The following is a 21,070-nucleotide window of genomic DNA, read 5'->3' as shown; positions in this document are numbered from 1 at the left end:
TACACACAGAGCAAGTGGAAGATATTCAGATGTTATGGGACATTGTCACCAGAAAGTGCTAAATAATATTTTCTAATAATATTTTGCTGACTGGTCCATTACAGTTCATGGCTTCAAATAGACCCGTTATTTTGCTGAAGTTAAACATTGATCCATTCTAATATTTCTTGGTTATTTATTGAGCTCAAGTGGGATTTTCTTTGGGTAACATCTTCATTTTCTGCTGATTGAGGCAGTTTTCTGAGCCATTTGCTCTTAAATGAGAAAGAAGTTTGAGTTCATCACCTCTGGCCTCGATGTGCTTCAGTGAAGCCCAGATAACAAGACTGGTACTGAACAACAGGTCCCACATGACTGCCAGTAAAGTGAGAACGGATTAACCTAATCACATAAAACTCATGCAAACTACTTAGACCTGATTCATAAACGACATCACATCACCCCGATAGTGGCTTCTCTCCATCGGCTCTATGTTCATCTAACTACATAACAGAAATGTGGACCTCATATGAGCATGAGCTTCAGGAGAGATTTTACAGACTTGCCTTTATGGGATCTCATCTTTTTATGTTTTCTTATTGTTGCTATTATTTTAATCTTTATTAACTGCTCTTTCGTGATGCTGTCTTCTTATTGCTTCGATTTCTTCATTATTTTATTCATTTGACTGGATTTTTATGGATTTTATGATTGCCCCCTGGTTTCCTTGCTCTGTCAAATCACTTTTTAAACGACCTTTTTAAGGCACCATATGAATAAAGTTATTATTATTCTCATTATAAAATGATGGATAATATTAGAAACACGGTACCTGTTCCTGCTGGAGCTCCTTGTGACTTCCCCATCTCACAGTAGCTGCCCAAATAACCATATGGACATCTAAACAATACAACCAGAACAAATCTTTAATGCTGGGAGAACTTACAGTGGAAAACTTAATTTTACAGTATGTATGAAAACGGATCATCAACAGACATTATGACTGATGGAGAATCATTCACTGGTATAAATGGCCCCTGCATACACACTCACTTGCACTTGGGCAGACCACTTTCATCAGTGTAGCAGGTTCCACCATTCATGCATCTACATGCAAGGGGCATTGGAACAGGAGGCTCAATGGCTGAAGGAGCAAAATGCCAGGTAGACATGGGATGAAAAATAAAAACGGCAAAAACAACATCACATCACAAGCTCACAAAAGCAACACAGGAGCAGCCAGGAGCAGACAGAGATTTAGCAATGTATGATGTATGCAAAATTATGCAGCTGCATGCAGCCAGGCTGTTGTTGTGGTTTACCTGCATCACATTCGTTGGAGTCAAACTCCACCTGAGAGGAGCCTTGCGGGCAGGCGCAGGTGTAACCGCCAGGCCGGAGGAGACAGAGGTGGCTGCACACGTTCTTACAAGGGTTCAGCACTGAAGAGGACAGATCATAGAAGAATAACACTGTTAGGTATGGTTCAATGCAAGAGAATGCTGGAGGATAAGCTTGTAGTGGGTTGATTATACATTTCAGAACACGTCACCACACCAATAAATCTTTTCACTATAATTGTTTAGAAAAAACTCTGCTCTTTGCTTCCAGGTTTCTTTCATTCATATAACTTTTTGTGTGTTGTGGAATTTCAGTGTGTGTGATCAAGGATGCATAAAAAAAATAAATAAGGGTTAAATTAAAAAACACAAGAGTATGTTTCTACACATATAAAAGCTGATCACACACTATATTTGGTTGATAGTAAGTTACTATAAATACAATACAAATGCAAGGTCCCCAATACAATTTTCACCAGTCCGGACCATGTGAAGACAGATGTGTTGACTGAAATATTCTTTGTGCAGTAGTAAATCTTCTTTCTTTTTCTACACAATCACTTAAATCCCTCTGTGTTCTGACCTGAGCGGTTGTGTCGGTGCTCCTGGTAAATTCGGACTTGAGTCAGCCACGGGTTGATGGTTAGAACTTTGACTTTATTTCCTTTTCCAAACTTGTTTGTCCTCCACACTTCACCTTTCTCCTTTGTCGTCCAGTACACGTGACCTTCGAAGACGTCCAGACTGTAGGGATGTCCAATATCTAGAGCAGAGAAAACACAATACTTTAATGCACATCTCACTCAGGCTGTACTCACCTAATCTATGATTTGAATAAAAACACTGGTTGCATCAGTGCCAGAGCTCCCCAGTATCTCAGTGTTCTGACCTCCCGATATGATGATGTTTCTGTCTGTGCCATCAGGATTCATGGACTCGATGATGTTTTCTTTTGAGTCGCACCAGTAAATCCTGTTTCCATTCAGATAGTCCAGAGTCAGCCCAGTAGGCCAGCCCAGGTCCTCCTCTCTCACCAGCACCACTCTGTTCTGACCGTCCATCCACGCTGATTCTATTCTGGGTTTCCTGCCCCAGTCTGTCCAGTACATCATTCTGGCATACACAAAATACACCATTTCTTTCAAGACCTAAAATAAGATGCAACAACATATTTTTAATACTGAAACTGAACAACCTCTTACCCGAGTGATGGATTGACAACAATAGCAGCAGGCTGGTCGAGGTCAGTGTGGATCAACCACTTCCTGTACCGCCCGTCCAGTTTGGCCACTTCAATCCTATTGGTACCAGAATCTGTCCAATATATGTGCCTGTAAATGGTCAAAAAGGAACCCAGTGAGCGGCTGAATGAAACTTAGAGTGGCCTTTATGTAAGTGATGTTTCAACCCTGGTATATTACCCTCCAACCCAGTCCACAGCAATGCCGTCAGGATTAGCGATGTATCTCAGGTTCAGATCCTGCTCTTTCACTGGGTTGTTACCGTGATCGTTGAACGTGGTCATGTAGGCACGTTTGATGGAGCCAAACTGAGAGCCTTGACCCAGAACTGTCCAGTACACAACACCTGCAGAACATCCGGTGTTACAGGTTATCCAAACTCTGAGATATTGCTGTTTTTATATTCACTCTGAAAGCAGAAGATTTAATGGTCTACAACAGCAGTATTCTTACTGAGGCTTTGTCCCTCTGGGTCCCACAGATAATCCAAGGCCTGGATGTGCTCCGCATTGTCCACATAGTCTGAATACTCCTCAGACGTCAGGTTGAAACGACGGATGCGAACGTTGTCTGGCAGGAGCAGCACTGGTGGGTTTCCTGAGTAGAAGTTGAGATGTGATGAAAACTATTAGCAATTGCGATTCAGACTTTGGCTTTAATGAGAAATACAGGAGAATATGTGCACCTTCTAAGCATGAAAGTTTAGCTCTTACCCTGGGCAGCACACTCTGTCCCGTGTGGCTCCCCAAACGAGCGAAAGCCTTCAGCACAAAAGCACTCGTAACTGCCCTTTGTGTTCTTACAGTCCTGAGGGCACGTCCCGTACACTTCACACTCGTTCACATCTTTTACCAAAAGCAGAGGAAATTAAAAAAGAGAAAAAACACTCAAACTGTAATGTCAGTGTGTATTTAGATTGAGAGCATGACTGACAAATTGATGTGCAGATTACCTTCACACATGTGTTTCTCTGTCTCTCTGGGCTTGTAGCCGGACCTACAGGAGCAGAGGAGGCCTCCTTCCGTCAGGTCAGTACAGTTGTGTTCACAGATATTGTCACTGCACATGTGCCCACTGCCATGGTCTGACAACAGCAGATTAAAGAGAAAAGAAACACTGAAATTAACCATCATGTAGAAACCTGCTTAGTACTTAAACCATCATGTAAGTTTATCCTCCAGGCAAAACAGTCATTGCCATGTGATCCTTTATATATATATATATATAAAGTATAAATATAGGATTGTGTTACTTATATGATTTAGTTTTACTCACGGCAGCCGAGCTCATCTGACTGGTCTCCACAGTCATCATAATCATCACAGGCATACTGCAGAGGGATGCATTGTCCATTACTGCATTTGTACTCATCATCTGTACAGGGGCCATGAGTGGGGCTTTGGCCTGGATGGAGAGAAACATCAGCTCAAGAGAAGCAATTGATGCATTGAATCAGGCTTGAAAAAATAGAGTTTAAATTCCTTAGTTTGAGTAGATACATGTTAAACTAAGCAAAGTGGTCTGTGTTATAAAAAGCATCACGTACAATTTTCTTGTCTCTCATCGGAGCCGTCACCACAGTCATCAACAGAGTTGCACAGCTCGTGGCTGTAGATGCAACGGTTGTTTTCGCAGCGGAAACGGAACGGAGTCTCACACTGGATGTCCACTGCGGACGAACAGAAACAGCAGGTCTGATTACAGCCACTTCAATGGATCAATAAATACTGATTCTTTTATGTGATTCTGGGTTTGTCTGCTTTGTCTGTGAGTGTTTGTGTTGACTTACAGCAGAGGTGCAGCTCCTCATCTGAATTGTCTCCACAGTCGTTGTCTCCATCACATTTCCACTGAGGCTGGACACACACATGGTTCTTGCACTCAAACAGGAATGAGGGGCAGTATGTGCCATCGGGAAAGCGTGTCGCTGAAAGTCAAAGCCATTCGATCGAATTCAATTTGTGACTTATGCAGCTGAAAATCAACACAGTCATCAATCCAAGTGAGTATTATTAAAAATACACGTATGTAGACCATTAGATGTGGGACACTCACGACATGACGTCTCATCCGTATAGTCCAGACAGTCTGCGTTTCCATCACATTTAAAACGCTCAGCGATACAGTGTCCGCTACCACACTGGAAGTAGCCGGGATGACAATCTCGCAGCTCTGCAGCAAAGACAAATCAAATCACTTCTTCAGATAAAAGTAAACTCACCCAAGAGGGATGCACTAGATTTGTCTTTGTAATTACAAAAAAGATACGTTTTACAAGTTGAACTCTAAGAATAATATATAAGAATATTGTCTTTATTTTCTACTTGGAAAATACTATTTCCTGTATGTCATGTTAAATAACACTTCTGCCCTGCACTCTACCAGCGCTGTATGGAAGAAATCCTTCCAGCTGTACAGGCGTGAATAAACTATTTGAATAAAGGACTCTCTGGTGGTCCCGTCTGTCTGCGCTATCCTTCAAATCTTGAAGTTTTATTGCTTCTTTGTTTCGTGCCGCACTCTGTTACTGACAAACAGCCAGGCCTCCAAAATCAAAACAAAGACCCTCCACTTACCACAGTCCCTTTCATCTGAGTTGTCCTCACAGTCGTTGTCATGGTCACAGACCCAACGGTCGGGAATGCAGCGCAGATTATCACAACGAAACTCACTCTCTGTGCACACGCGCGGAGCTAAGGGGAAAACATGAAAACAGAAATCTCAGTGTGGAATCGAGCAAAATGTAGAACTGCATCATTATGATGTAACTACCTATATTAAAAACAAACTGAAAGCCACTCAGTAGAGTTCTTACCTCTGCCAAGGACAAACAGTGCCCATGAAAACATGTTTAAATTCACTAGATCTGGATTTTTTGGGGGCTCTGCACCAAATTGCACACAAGCAGAAATATCACTCGTCTAAATAAGTCCGATTATTTTCATCAAGATCCATAAATTAATGTCTATAACAAATGTTAAAAAATGCCTCTGTCTCACAATGTTAAAGAATGTGAAACTAAAAGTCCTGGTTCCGCCCCCTGAACCAGATGAGCACCACAATTGTGGTTTCTTGCTCCGCCCCTCCAAATTTCATGGAAATCAGTTGAGTTGTTTTTTGCTTAATCCTGCTCACTAACAAACAAACAAACAAATGCAGAGGAAAACATAAACCTCTGTGGAGGAGGTAATTAATCAAGCAAACGCCTAAAGCCTGAAGTCACGTTTCATCGTATTTCTCACACTTCTAAGTATACATCAAGAATGACCTGTTTTATTTTCTTCCATAATTTGACATAACGCACCCCACTAATCCAAAAGCAGCGTGTGCAGCTGTTACTCTACAGTGAGCTCATGAGTTCACAGGAGATAAACTCTCACAGTATCACCAGCGCAGCAACAAGGGGAGCTGCACCTCTGCAATTTAACCCTCGTCACAGTTTCGCCTATGCTCCTCTTATTAACTGGCATGTAGGCCGACATGTTTAAATTCTCCAGGGCAAAGGGTGACACACTCCCTCACCCTCTTCCCGACACACTGAAGACAGCCTGTTTCTTCAGCAGCTGATAAGACCACGTCTCTCAGCACTCCGCTGTTGGAAGAAGTGTCGAGCCTCTTACAAAACCATGTCTGATGAAATGATAGCAGGAGTATTCTTTGTCATCAACACCCCCTTTTGATGTGGACATTTTTTGAAACTGAGCAGAACTCCATATTAAACCTAACAGTGTACAATCTACCAAACACGTACACTGATATTCACTCTTTTAAGTGCCGAACCCTCAAACGTGAACGCTACAACTTGGTCAGGGAGGATAAATTACTCACTGCAGCTCTGTTCATCTGAATTGTCCCCGCAGTCGTCATCCCCATCACACTTCCATCTCAGTGGGATGCAGCGGTTGTTGTCACAGCGGAAGTCTCCGTTAGGATCACAGGTCACTTCATCTGGGGAAGGAGAAGGCACATGAATGAAGACGCTCTTCTACAACATTATGCACATCTAAATAATGAGGAAAGAAACTTGACCCAGAGAACATGGACAACATTTTTTCCCACCGGACCTTTTTAACTTCTAACCTTAGGTTAACACCACACCAAACAGGATCTTCCCTGACCCATACCTCATCCTTCTGCCAAATGTTTGAATTAACCATCCAGTAGTTTCTTTGTGCAGGGGAAAAAATGAATGGAAGAAGACAACAGCCACCAAATCTGATAGAGTTTGAATCTTTGTTTGGAGAATTTCATATTTTCAGTATTTTCTTGAAATTTTCATTACAGTCACAATGTTCAGTTGATGTTGTGATGTTTGTAAGCTGTTGTTGTTTGTGGTGCTGTTGAACTTTATTGTGTAAGAGGTGTTTCTAATATCTAAACTAACCTCAGTGGTTATAAATTATATTAAAAAATAAATACATGTTTTATATTATAAAAGAAATGCCTCTCAGTGTAACACAGGACAGTTCAACAGCATCAAAATGGTCATAAATAATGTTTAAAACAGAACTTTATAATTTATATGATAGTAAGATGAAAATATATAATGTGCGTTATGATAATTTATAATGTTTTAAACGTTTTCTTACTTTAACTATTCACACAAAAATAATTTATATAGTGAAAATGAAATCACTGTTTTGTATTATGAGCAGTCTGAGATGGGGAAAGGCGAGAAGCTGCAGCGGATAAACATATCAATTAGAGCAACAACTTCACATTTCGACAGGACATTTTCAGACCATGAAAATGTCAGTTTGAAAAGAAAAGCATCTTGTTTTTTTAATTAAAGCGCAAAAGTGATGAAGGGAGGAGAGCAGCATGCCTGAGACAGATGGGTGACCTCTCCCCATGCCAGTACGTGTCTGTGGAGGATAAGACTACAGGAGATGAGAAGCACAGAAGGGAGAGGAGTTGAGGAGAGCTGGTCTGAGCTGTCTCTACCACACAGTGCTGGGGGTCAAAGATAGCACAAAGTTAGCTAGTCCTGCCCTGCTTGCCCTCCACCTGGCCCATCTGCTACATTCTTACAGGAAGATTAGCGCGGATCTCCCCTCCTGCGCGGGCATGGCACTAATGGAGTGAGAGCCTCTGATAAGAGACGGGAGGGCCGCGGTGAGTGTGTTTGGATTGCAGCAAATTACAAAGAGGCTTGTGTGAACCCTGCCCCCACGCAAGGACAGAGCAACAACACACATATACACGCATGTACGTGGACCCCTTCCACCGGACAGCTCATAAATCTGTGGTGCTCTCAGGGAGAGGCAAATTGTGGGGGAGGATGAGTGGTGAGACCCTCTCCATCAGCATCTCCCACTACCTCACTGTGTAATGTTCCACAGGAGGCTGAGGAGTTGGCTAATTGCCCCTTCACTCACTGCTTGAAATCATACTCCTGTTTCCGAAGTGTCATTTTTTGAATCCTCTCCAGAATCACCTTACCATCGGAAAACAGCGAATGTGACTTCATCTACTTTAACATAAGCTACAATAGTGCTAGAATGATAAACCACAAATTAGTAAGTCTTCAAATAACTCTGACAATGAGAGCAGGAGTTCAGTTCTGTCTCTGAGTGGTTGTCACAGACTCACCACAGCCATGCTCATCGCTGTTGTCTCTGCAGTCGTTGTAGCCGTTGCAGACAGACCACATGGGCACACAGCGGTAGTTGGTCACGCAGTTAAACTCTGTGTGGTTGTCACATCGATATGTCGGACCCACTGTGGAGAAACACCAAGATTGTCATGTAGACGATTAATGAAGATATAGGAAAATACATTGAGTTTCATACCTTCATATATAGTTAAATGTCTATAGCTGCAGCTGATTCAAGGTGCTTCTTCATCTGGATTAAAGGTATGACTCTAAAGTCACTTCATTGAGATATCAGGACATACATCACTTTGAAATGTTAGTCCTTTTAAGATTAAAGTTAGAGAGAGAAAGTGTATATTACTTACTGCACTCCTCTAATGGTTCATCAGAGTTGTCACCACAGTCGTTATCGACATCACATTTCCAGCTCTGAGGGATACAGCGTCCGTTACGGCACTTGAACTGTCCGGGGCGACAGGTCCTTGTGGAGCAGTGGGTGGGGTCCTCGTCCGATTGATCACCACAGTCATCCTCTCCGTCACACTGCCACGACTCTGGGATACACTGCTTATTTGCACATTGCCACTGGTGGGTTTCACACTGGTGCGTAGCTAAAGGGAAGAAATGTGGGAAATTACTAAAAGTAAAACAGTAGAAGCAAACATGAAATAACACAAAATATTTACAAGAACACAACCTACCACACAGTACAGGGTCTTCATCTGAGCCATCATGACAGTCCTGGTTGTTGTTGCAGAGGAAGTGAGGACTTGTGCAGTTTCCATCGTTGCACTGAAACTGTCCGAGCCGGCAGTGGCGAGCTGGGCAGGTAGAGGGCTCATCAGAGCCGTCTCTGCAGTCCCTCTGACCATCACACTTCCACCAGATAGGAATACAACTATTTAAGCAGACGTACAGATAAAAAGGAGAGATTTAGATTGTGTAAAAAATTGGTTGACTTATATAAAGCAGAGCATGTTACATGAATTAAGAGTATAAAACTATCTCAAAACATGGTTAAACCCATTTAAGAAGATCTAAATCCTCTAGTGGACCATGTTCACATTTTGTGCCACCAAATGATAATTTTTAGACAATTTACAGCACAAACAACAGGTGGCGCAGTTTTTCCAATGCAAAGTTCTCTCTTTGCATTGTGATGGACATTATCAAGTTAACAGTTTGTCAGCTGTTCTCAGCAAATGAAAAGTGCTAATAGCTAGAAATGTGTGCTTAATTTTGACTAATGACACAAACAAAACCACCATCAATGAGACATCAGCAGTCACGCTTCACAAAAAAAGTATTTTAAAACGCAACATATCAAATAATTAAGATGACGAGAATCTTAACAAACCGTTCGTTGTTAGCACATCTGTACTGGGTGCTGGTGCACATGGGAAGGCATTGGGTCAGTTCGCCAATTTGGATGGTCACGAAATGATCGGGGCATTCGCAAGTGTGTTCTCGCCCTCCATGACGAATCAGGCACAGGTGAGAGCAGCCACCATTGTTCACTGCACAGGGATTGTTGACTGTCAGGGGGAGAGAAATCTCAGTTCGGATCAACTGGGCAAATACAGGGCAGGCATTGTTCAGATTGTTAGTAAATCCCTTTGCTTAATTTAACCACAAGTGTAGATAACTAAAGGATATGTCAAGATAATAAACAGTTTTAACTACCTCACCATCAAAGTCTTTTGGAAATAAAATTCGGAGATTTTGAACTCACCGATCGGCTGTCTGTAAGGATGGCAAACGTGAATGTCAAACGGCCTGTGTGTGGTGTTCACCAGGGCCTCACGACCCGAGCCGTCGTACTTGTTGCCTTTCTCCACAGTACGCAAGTTCCAGTCCGTCCAGTAGACAGTGTCCTCGAATACAGTCAGGGCGAATGGATGAGGCAAATTACCATCGTACACTGTGTGTCTGTGTTTACCATCCAAGTCAGAGAACCTGAGGGGGACAAAAAGGTCAAAGGGTCACAGGTCTCGCTGCGCTGCAGGCTGAAAGAGTGTGACCACTTCCTGACAAATGCACTTACTCGATGTAATTGAGATGAGCATCAGACCAGTAGAGCATGTCGTTTGTGTAGTCGATCGTGATGCCGTTTGGCCACTCGATCTTGGTGGTAATGATGGCTGCTTTGTTGAGTCCATCCATTCCAACACGGCCAATAAAGGCTTTGTTTCCCCAGTCTGTCCAGAACACGTATCTAACAGCGATGCAAGAAAATCACTTAAGATCATATTTCTACATACAACAGATAGGAATATGGAATCTTTCCTTATAACTAAATATTACAAATAATAATATCAGAATAGGAATAACACTTTAATTCAAAGGTCTGTAATTTCTTAATAATTTACTAGAAAATTACTTTTTTATCGTTGAATAATTTTTGGTTATATACTGTTTGTCTTCAGTTGGTACATTCGGAGTTAATTCTTTTCTGGCAAATTACTAGCTTGACCTAAAAATACTTAGTCCTACTCAGTTAACATCAGGACAGCAAGACAAGTAAAAATGTGAAAAAAATAATTTGAGGAATGTCATTCCAATAATAGATGATTGAATAATATGGGACTTGGATTTAAATGGAGCAGGATTTTTTTTCAAGGAAATACCTCAGGAAATTAACTGCTGCTCGTAAACTTACAAAATCTGACCTAAAATAAGAATCTTTGAACAGTCCTTCTGTTCTTCTAAAAATTTGTTATTAAATGAAATTAAAATGTATTTCCAACTTCTCTAAACTGAGTAATTATTACAAATCGTCACCTTAAAATAAAGTGTTACAAATACACAGAAAAGTCAGAATAAGGTCAAATTATGTAGAATAATTCTACCTATGATACTGCATATTATTTCTGTGATTTACTGCTCTAAATGTCTCCCAATATATGCTCATATTAAAATATTATGATAAGAGCATGATGGGAAGTACAGCAGCCAAACACAGCCAGTATATTATTCACTCTGCTATGAGATGCAATTCCTACTCACCCATATTTTGGATGCAACACAATGCCTCTGGGGTTTTCAAAGCAGTAGGTATTATTGGCATCGACACAGTGTTCAGCCAGTTTCTTTACAAATCGACCGTCTAGTTCTGACACTTTGAGACAATCCAAGAAGCCGTCCACCCAGTAGAGTTTCCTTGCTACCCAGTCGACCGCAAGGCCCTCGCCATGTAGAACTCCATTGACCACCACCTCTCTGTTGCTGCCGTTGAAGAACATCCTCTCTACGATTCTGCGGCTCACGTCAATCCAATAGAGGCGCTTGTCGACTCTATCAAAGTCCAACGCCACCACACCGGTCAAGCCCTGCAGGATCAGAGAGTAGGCCTGCCCGTCTGTAGACAGGTTCCTCAGGTAATAGCGGTTGCTGAAGATGAGGTAAGGCGAGATATTGCTGTTCTGGCGGCAGCTGTGGCCGTCGGGCTCTCGCAGGTATCCTGGGGCGCATTTACACACGTATGAACCGACGGTGTTCTCGCAGACCTGGCTGCACACACTCGGTGTCTCTTCACACTCGTTAACATCATCACACGTTTTGCCATCGGACATGAGGTGGTAGCCCGGACGACAGGTGCAGATGAAGCTGGTCGGCGTGTCAGTGCAATTTTGGTCGCAGTGATGGATGGATGGGTCTGTGCATTCATTGACACCTTCAGTGAGAGAAGAGCCACAGAGTCACTAAAAGTAATTAGCAAAGACGGAACGTTTTCAGCCCAATATTCAAGAAGATAAAGAAGAAATGTGGAAAGTTGAATTATCTGTCTTCTTTTATTTATTTATTAAAAAATTTACTCTTTTTTTTCATTTCCTTTGATAATATTTTTTTCAGTCTATACAATGACTCATTATGCTTACTTTACTGTTACATATTAGATTTACAGTCATAATCAAAGTTATAGTATATATTTGATTCTCATTCCAAATATGATATGTTGTATCTACAGTGCAGAGGACATAATAACTATTGTAACATTTACATTTTCCAGTTATTATTCATATTTCAGTCCAATTTGGTTGTTTTCCAAATATTCCATCAATTAAATTTGGATTTTTGGTCTTGTCCTTTCTCATACCACTTCCAGCACTTCTTTTACATTTCCTCTAGAGGGAGCATGCACCAGCTGAATAAAACCCAACTGCAGAAATGAATATGCAGATAAGAAGATACTGAAAGAGTAAAAGTATATTTACTCACCGCATCCCTTCTCATCACTGTTGTCAGAGCAGTCGTCATTCCTGTCGCATATCTGGCTTAGGGGGATACAGTGGCCATTATCACATCTGAACTCTGCAGGAGGGCAGGTCGGTGCCGGTGTGTGGCACATGTGCTCTAGCTCGTCAGACTCGTCACCGCAGTCATTGTCCCCATCGCAGACGAAGATGTGGGGCACGCAGCGGCCGTTGTGGCAGGTGAACTGGTGCTGCTGGCAGGGCGGGTAGGTGCAGCTCTGTTCGTCGCTGCTGTCTCCGCAGTCATTTCGTCGATCACACCTGAGTTGAAAAATAAAACAGGCCAGACAAAAACATGTCTTTAAGTTTTCAGAAACAAATGTGACAGATTTCATTCATGGTATTTTCTCATATGTTTTTTTTATAACCTGTAGGAACTCCGTATGCAGAGGCCATTGCTACAGGTGAACTCATTGATGCCACAGGATCTGCGTGAGCAGTTTTGATGCTCATCTAATGCATCTGCACAGTCTGCGTCTCCGTCACACAACCAGTCACGTGGGATACATTTCCGCTGAGGAGGTTGGTTGTTCACACAGGTGAACTCTGAACTTGAACATGTGCGATTGGCTGAAAAAAAGAATACACAAACAAAATTAGGGATTAAGGATAACGATGACCAAATGTCAACTTGCATTTTTGGAGAGCTAAACATTCCAATCTGTATTTTATAACACCCAGTCACGACCTCAACTTTTTTATCCATCTAGAGCGATTGATTCACATTGTTTGAAGGAAGTCTCCTACAGGGGCTCAGGCAGTGCTGAACACTTTAGCTTCAGGCATCTTATTGTTAGAGCACACACTGGTGAGACATAAGAGTCCTGATCCTCCCTGAGCCAGGAAGCCAGAGAAAGGAGACAAAAGTAACGAGTGAGGCAGGAGAAATCAGGAATGTCAGCTTCTTGAGCTGGAGACCTTCTACAGGAAACTAAAGATGCTTGACACTGACTGCCAGCGTCTCCCCCATAACACTTCCCCAGTGGTGGGCATCCTGATCCATCCATCCAGTCCTGAGTAACGACAGGATGAAGGAAGCAGGAGGGGGTAAAGTGGAAAAGTGGTAGGAGGAGAGGAAGAGGGAGGAGATGAAGAACTGGGAAGATGCAGAGAGACGTTTAAAAAAAACAAATGAGAGAGGAAAAGGAAAAGATACAAAAGAAGAGGTAATGAAAGGATGCATACCACAATTATGTCTCTCATCTTCATCGCTCATGTCACCACAGTCATTGTCCCCGTCACAGATCCAGGATGAGGCAATACACCTGCCATCATCACAGCGGAATTGGTCTGTGTTGCAGGTTCTGTCCAATGTGGCTGCAGAGACAAATCATATAACATTAAACTGTGCATAGTGCAGCAAAACAAATACAGTGCTGTGACTGTATAATGTATCTTAACTGATTTATATCCAATATAAACGTTAATCCTTTGCGGTAACATTTGTAGTTACTAATTATCTTGGGTACTTCCCCCCACAACACTGCCTTTTCAAAATAGTCATTGCAGCTCCACATTCCCATGCATGGTGAGCTATCTAAACAAAAGCCAAAGTGAGGCTCTGTAACCCCTGGTGGACAAAGGGAGGGGGAGGTGTTGTTTGTCAGCGGACACTAAGGGGCGTCACCACAGAGGAATGCCGCACACAATAGGAGGCCTGGCTGACCACATCGTCAACAAAGAAATACACCAGCGACTCGCACTCTCCGCCACATCACTCACAGCACTCTCTCACACCAGCACACAGATGAAGATTGGCGGACAGACACCAACAGACAATAACCTTGCAGCTGATAATGGGGCAGGGGCAGACACACAAAAGCACACAGGCCCGTTGTTGCGGTTGAGACGAGTCACTCACTGCAGGAGAGAGGCTCATCAGAGCCGTCGGCACAGTCCGCCCCTCCATCACAGTGCCAGTGGGCGGGGATGCAGCGACCGCTGGAGCAACGGAACTCACTCTGGGAACATGTGGATGTTGCTACATAGAGAATAAAATGTAACAAAGTCACTTGAAGGACAAAGACTGATCTGTTCTTTGCTCTCTTATATCCTGTTTCTCATAACTTCAGGTTGATTAAAATCCTGTTTTACACAGATTGAGTGGATTAGAAATTTGCAACGTATCAAAGTCTAATTTCACACATGATTTTATGTAAAATGTCGGGGTGCTATTCTAATTGTAAAAGGTTATATGATCAATGCTATTTCTGTGAACCTACAGGATGACAAAATGACTTTTTGCACTGTTGATTGTTTTCTGCTATCTTAATAAGCCATTACTTACTACTTACCTAGGAGGTTATGTTTTCGCTTGTGTTTGTTTGGTTGTTAGCAGGATTACGCAAAAACTACTACTACCAATTTCATGGCGCATGACCCAAGGAAGAGCTCATGTAAGTTTGGTCTGGATCCAGGTCAGGAGCGGATTCTGGAAATTGTTTTCATTTACTTTAACATTGCAAGATAAGGTGTTTAACAAAATTTTCATTGACTTCTCAGAGAATAGTCAATGGATATTATAGGAGAATGATGCACCTTGGTGGAGTAATACAGTCTACTGAGTGTCTCTAGTTACACACTTGCTGTGAAAAAAACCCTTTTCAGACTATAATTAAATTAAAAGAACAAATGGAAAACACAATGTTGTATTGGTCTTTTCCTATGAGTTGTAACTGAACTCACCACAATGTGTAGGGCTCTCATCACTCATATCCCCACAGTCGTTGTCTCCATCACACAGGTATGATCGTGGGATGCAGATGTTAGTAGACTGACATTTTGTGTGTTCTGGTTGGCAGGTTCTCTCCGCTGAGATAATCATAAATTAGCAGAAATTTACTCGAAGCAATGACTACTTCAATTTCCCGAAAGTGTACGCCTGATTCATTTTCGAGACTAACTCAAATACTCACGGCAGTTTTGTTCATCAGAGGTGCCGTTGTCGTAACAGTTGTTGATGCCATTGCAGACATAGTCCTTTGCGATGCAGCGGCCATTGTTGCACGCGAACTCCGTGTTGGGGTCACAAGGTTGGAAAAGACAGCCCACTTCGTCACTGTTGTCTCCACAGTCGTCATAGTGGTCACAGCGGTAGTGGTAGGGCACACAGCGCCCATTGCCACAGGTAAACACAGTGGGCTCACATGTGTGGAAGGCTGCCAATCGGAATCATGGAAAGGTTAGAGCTCGGGGTCAGGGGACAGAGGTGTGATACACAAACACACACACACACACACACAAACACACACACACACACACACACCCACAAACTCAGCAGATCCTAATTTTACCTGACAATGCAATAAAGGACGACAGCAACTGTGGGACTGCATGCAAAGATAAGCAGATTGATTCAGGTGTTAGTGTAGAAGGAGAATGTTAAAGGAAATGGAATCATCAAAGTGAAAGCATACACACCAACATAGTTGAACTGAGGTTTAGGTCCTATGAAAATTTGTGAAGAGGAAAAAAAGTGTTAGTGAAGATTTAAAGGTACAGTGTGTACAATTCTGTGATATCTAGTGTTGAAATTGCAGGTTGCAGCTGAACACCCCTCACCTCACCCTCTCCTTCCAAACATGAAAAAGAACCTGTGGTAGCTTCAGTTGTCATAAAAACTCAAAAGGTGTTTAGTTTGTTCAGTCTGGACTAATGTAAAAAAGGTGGCGGCCTCCGTAGAGAAGGTCCCCTCGATGTAAATATAAAGTATTTGAATATAAAGGGCCTTTTCTGGAGTAAAGAAAACTACAATTCATACAATTTAGATGAAACGAACTAGTGAAATCATCATGAGGATTATTCAACATTAAATATCTGCCAATAGATTCCTTTCACCTAAATCTTACACACTGGACCTTTAATAGAAAAGAGAGTAAAGAAAAGAGAATTAAATTCTCTATGATAACTTTTAGAAAAGAATCAGCTGTGAAATCTTTTATTAATTCAATAAAAAAGGAGGAAGAAACACAAGTAAGCAACACAGTGAATTAAAACTCCTTGTATTAAAGAACACCTTACCACAGACTCTCTCTAACTCATCGCTGCCATCTCCACAGTCGTTGTCATTGTCACATTTCCACTGGGCATAAATACAGCGGCCATTGTTGCAGGTAAACTGTCCTGGCTGGCACCGAGTCCCGTTATCAGGGATACAGCGCTTGTCGTCGGCCAGGTACCAGCGACCCTCTGATGGACACTGACACTCAGCTCCGTTAGGTCCTATAAAAGATCAAATTGGGATTTTCAATTAATGGGATAAAAGATGTTGCGATGGTATTGTTGAACTAATTGTACCTGGTGTACAGATATGGCTGCAGCCTCCGTTAAACTGCTGGCAGGGGCTGTCGCACTGCTGCTGCTTCCTGCTGGCTACAATGTGGATGTCCATTGGTCGAGATGGAAGGCTCTGAATCATGACCCGCTGACCAGAACCGTCGTGCTTGTTGGCCCGATAGATGCTGCGTGTGTTCCAGTCAGTCCAGTAGATGAATTGGCCAAACATGGCCATAGCAAAGGGGTAGATGGCGGTGCTGACGATGACCTCCCGATTGGACCCCGTGAGAGAGGAACGCTCAATCTTCTGTCTGGCAGAGGGAAATAATAACAGTGGTAGATTGAGGGTAATATGATAGACAAATCTGGGTCCATATTTCAATAGTGGAAATTTGTTTTTCTTACAAGCTGGCATCCGCCCAATACAGCCTCTCTTCTTCATAGTCCAGGGTGAGTCCATTAGGCCACACAAGACTACTGCTCACAACCTCTGTTCTGAAGTTTCCACCTAAAGTGGCACGCTCAATCTTTGCATGGGTTCCCCAGTCTGTCCAATACATGTATCTGTGGAACAAGGAAGCATTTTTTTCTTTTTTGTGCCTGTCTCTTGTCTACATGCAACAAAGTCATGCACCAAATGGATCTGTACTGAGGGTGGTGCACTTTATGGTTGCACTTCATGCCACCCCACTTTTTTTCACTTCTAAATCCCAGTTCAACCTAGTGAATGAGTGTGTCTTACCCCCTACAAGGATCCAACATGATGGCTCTTGGTCGAGACACATGGGCAATAACAGTCCTCTGAGAGCCGTTCACAGACATGGAGCTGATGCTCTGGTTAACATAATCACTGTAGTAAATTCTTCTGTTTATCCAGTCAAAAGCAATGCCATCAGGTGCACCAAGATCTGTCAAAATACACAGAACAACATTATTTCAATCTCTGGTATTAATCTCTACATCCATACAAAGCTACCAAAAGTAATAGGATGAGTACTACCTGACGCCACCACTACAGGGGCTGAGGTGGGAGAGGACAGGCTGATATAGCTGATCTTGCTTGCTCCTGCGCCTGAGCTCTGTGTGAAGTAGACCCTGCTGTCTGAGAGGTCAAAATCCAGCGCCACGGAGGTGCGAGGAACGTTGACCACAGGGAAGGGCAAGGAATGGTCTTCAGGATCAAGGCGCAGGCTGCGCACAGTGCTCTCAGTTGTGTAGATGAGATAATCGTCCCTTGACACCACGCAGCTCTCGTTATCTGCTGCAAGATTCCCAAAAGCGCAGCCGCATTTCTTGTATTGGTTGCCCATGCTATAATCCGGCAGGGCGAAGCAGAAGTGGGCACAGCCTCCATTGGCCTCAATGCAGGGGTTGTGGTTAAGCTCCTGAGGAGTGATTGGCTGAATACGCTGGTCAAAGATGGAAACGTCTCTCAGCATGTTGATGTTGTCTCTAATCACAGCAGGCTGCTCTGTGCTACCGGGCTCTTTGCTCGCTTGAAACACCTTCTTCAGGTTTCTGTCCACCCAAATGATGCTGTTCTCAAACACTGTGATCCCATAAGGAGTCGGATAGCGGCTGCCATACCTCACAATCTCTGTCTCCCCTCCTTGATTGTTTACTCGAGCAATCATATCCAGGGAGTCATCCACCCAGTAGACATAGCCAGTTTGCCCATCCAGAGCGAGACCTCGTGGAGTGAGTATGCCTGAGGAAACTAAAATTGTGCGATTGGTCCCATCCAAGAATGCTCGCTCAATTTTGGGGTTCTGGCCATAATCAGCCCAGAACAAGTATCTGTTTCTGGGATCCACGATGATATGGCGTGGCATGTCCACCTGGGTCTTCAGGAGCACCCTGCGGAAAGTGGTGTTCAGGCGGAGCACCTCCACATACGTCTCGGTCAGGAAAGCATTGGTGAAATACAAGTTCCCTGAAAACAGAAAGTAGCATCATATATTTCATATCATCATAAGAAGATATCAAATGTAAACTATTAAGGTCACAATTAAAGTAGATGTCTGACTTTATTATTACGATTGTGATATCATTACATGATATATTTTCTGTTATGCCTTTAATCACAGTGATGCAATAATAAATCTTTCTGCCGGTAGATGTCTCTGTTTTTTCTCAGCCAGCTATTTAAATCTTCTCCCCTGTCACAAGTGTGGGGCTGATCTCCCTGCACCATGAGTCAGACGCTGTAATAAGCTTCTTAACTTTGACTGTGACCAGGTAGTCTTCTGCGTGTGACCCCAATCACAGCACGAGTTCATACTGATCCAACTTTCTTTTAGTTTTCTCGTTTACATCAACAGCATGATTTTACATACATAAGATAAAAATCTTGTATAGATTTAGTTCAGTAATATGTCAACCTGTTTTGTAATGAACAAGTTATGACTCAACACAAACAAATCAGACCATTATCCACTGCTGAAGCTAGAGGGGAGACTAACATCTGTCTAAAATGTTTACAACAGGGTTTTTCAAAGTCAGAGGGCCTCTGTTGGCCTCCCCTCAGATGCCCCCTCAGTTTCACTTAATTTCTGGAAGCCTATGGGATCATGATTAAGTTATTTGATCCCATAGGCCGACAAAAACAGTCTATCCTAAGCATTTATTAGTTTGACTCATGGAAAGTGAGAAAAGTGTAAATTCCCACAAACTACTGATTTTCTGAACTATCTCTATAACCAAATCTTTTGATAACTAGTGTGATTACTGATGTAATATTGTTTTCACTTCCATTCACTGAGTTCCTCCGCTCTACAATATGAACATAAGATGGTGGTGATCCTAATCTCCTGTGACCAAGATCCTCTTTGGCCTGCATCTAAACTGTTACCTCAGTGTTGTAGAAATACTTCACATGGATTAAAATATATGTCTTACATAAAATTAGAGATGTAGCTTTAATGTCACTGAATGAATAAATGTCTGAGATCTAAAACTGGCAGTGTTGTTTGCTGCAGTGACGTAATCACAATTTGTGGTTAAACAAGAAATTGAGTTGAGCACATTTACAAGCTGACACAACAGCGTACCTGCAGCCCAGTCGACAGCAATGCCTCGTATGCCGTTACGTCCTATTCCAGATGTCACTATGCTACGTAATCCTGAGCCATCTGGCTTGATCCGTCTGACCCCGTTCTGTATCGCCACAGTGCTGCTGAAGTCACACCAGTAGATGAAACCAGAAGCCATGTGTACGTCAATATGTAAAGCATTACGGCCTGAAAGAGGAAAACCAAGTCATTAGAGGCCATTATCATTACTTCGAATACAACAACATGAACATTTTATACTCAGTGAGTCCATCACTTAAATTATAATATATTGTATATAATAATCAGATTTAACAATGTAAATAATATATGAGAATCACTGACCTCTCCCAGCCACTGGCACCATGGCCTCAGAGTGATCTGCCCCCTCCAGACTGAAGCCTTTGATTGCAGACAGAGTGGATATGATGACATAGGACTGGTAGGGGGTGCAGGTCATGTTGTCAGCACCAAGTTTAAAACCTGTGGCGCACGCACAAGTAAACAGACCCTGTGGCCGTGGCAAGCACAGTTGCTCACACACGCCCACATTGTTGGTGCAGCCGTTGGATGAGCCTGCAGAAGCTGAGAGAAAACAGTGTGAGAAACAGATGAAAAAGCAACAGTGAGGGACAACTGTGTATTTGTCTCTTACTGATGATGTCTCATTGTGTTACTCACCGTCTCTGTAATGCACTTTCAGAACTCTGAGGCCAGAAACGTTGTCACGCAGCACAACTTTGTTGGCACCGGTGGACTTGTCCACACGCTCTATGACCTCAAAGTCGCGATCAGTGAAGTAGAGGTAGTTTTCATAGACCGCAACACCCCAGGGGTGAGACAGGCCTGTCACTATGGTGATACGGTTAGTCCCGTCTGGATCACCGCGCTCAATCTGTTGAGATGCCAGACAGGAAGTCAACAACAGCAATGGTACTTTATCATCAACAAACTTCAAGGTTAATATAATTTCACATTTGTGACAACTCTACAGAACGAACAGAAGACAAAGACCCACCATGCCAGTGCTTGTGACACCCCAGTACAGCTTGTTCTCTTGGATGTCAACAGTGAGGAACTCAACGTGATCTAAGTTGTTGGTGAAAAGGACGACAGGGTTTTGACCATCCATGTCTGCTGATGCCACCTTGGCAGAAATTCCACTCTCTGTCCCCGTATCTGTCCAGTACAGTTTGCTGAAAGTACAAAAGTAGATAAGTGTTCATGTTTAAGGAATTTGCAATGTTGTCATTGATCTCCTGTAAATACCTACTACATTTTAATATGTCTTGTAATTATTTAATTTATAGTCAAATAAGTTGTAAGTTGTCTCTAT

General features: G+C 42.7%; 1 protein-coding gene across 1 annotated transcript in view; it reads right to left on the bottom strand.

Moving 5' to 3' along the window:
- lrp2a (low density lipoprotein receptor-related protein 2a) overlaps positions 1-21,070 on the bottom strand; it is a 47,964-nt gene that overhangs the window by 2,534 nt on the left and 24,360 nt on the right. The window contains 40 exon segments of the mRNA XM_069532476.1: positions 812-879; positions 1,033-1,123; positions 1,302-1,421; positions 1,903-2,082; positions 2,209-2,432; positions 2,522-2,650; positions 2,741-2,906; positions 3,014-3,157; positions 3,274-3,405; positions 3,513-3,644; positions 3,836-3,964; positions 4,107-4,229; positions 4,350-4,487; positions 4,616-4,732; positions 5,137-5,253; positions 6,389-6,508; positions 8,153-8,281; positions 8,522-8,767; positions 8,858-9,054; positions 9,514-9,691; positions 9,889-10,112; positions 10,201-10,371; positions 11,163-11,829; positions 12,375-12,670; positions 12,778-12,979; positions 13,595-13,726; positions 14,271-14,390; positions 15,095-15,220; positions 15,325-15,567; positions 15,703-15,738; positions 15,830-15,856; positions 16,430-16,630; positions 16,706-16,995; positions 17,090-17,248; positions 17,427-17,592; positions 17,685-18,617; positions 19,735-19,923; positions 20,080-20,319; positions 20,416-20,629; positions 20,753-20,930. Of these exon segments, the coding sequence (XP_069388577.1) occupies positions 812-879; positions 1,033-1,123; positions 1,302-1,421; positions 1,903-2,082; positions 2,209-2,432; positions 2,522-2,650; positions 2,741-2,906; positions 3,014-3,157; positions 3,274-3,405; positions 3,513-3,644; positions 3,836-3,964; positions 4,107-4,229; positions 4,350-4,487; positions 4,616-4,732; positions 5,137-5,253; positions 6,389-6,508; positions 8,153-8,281; positions 8,522-8,767; positions 8,858-9,054; positions 9,514-9,691; positions 9,889-10,112; positions 10,201-10,371; positions 11,163-11,829; positions 12,375-12,670; positions 12,778-12,979; positions 13,595-13,726; positions 14,271-14,390; positions 15,095-15,220; positions 15,325-15,567; positions 15,703-15,738; positions 15,830-15,856; positions 16,430-16,630; positions 16,706-16,995; positions 17,090-17,248; positions 17,427-17,592; positions 17,685-18,617; positions 19,735-19,923; positions 20,080-20,319; positions 20,416-20,629; positions 20,753-20,930 (7,694 nt within the window).

The sequence above is a fragment of the Paralichthys olivaceus genome, chromosome 10, assembly GCF_024713975.1.
Source record: "Paralichthys olivaceus isolate ysfri-2021 chromosome 10, ASM2471397v2, whole genome shotgun sequence".
NCBI lineage: Eukaryota > Metazoa > Chordata > Actinopteri > Pleuronectiformes > Paralichthyidae > Paralichthys > Paralichthys olivaceus.
This window is presented reverse-complemented; position numbering and strand designations above follow the sequence as displayed.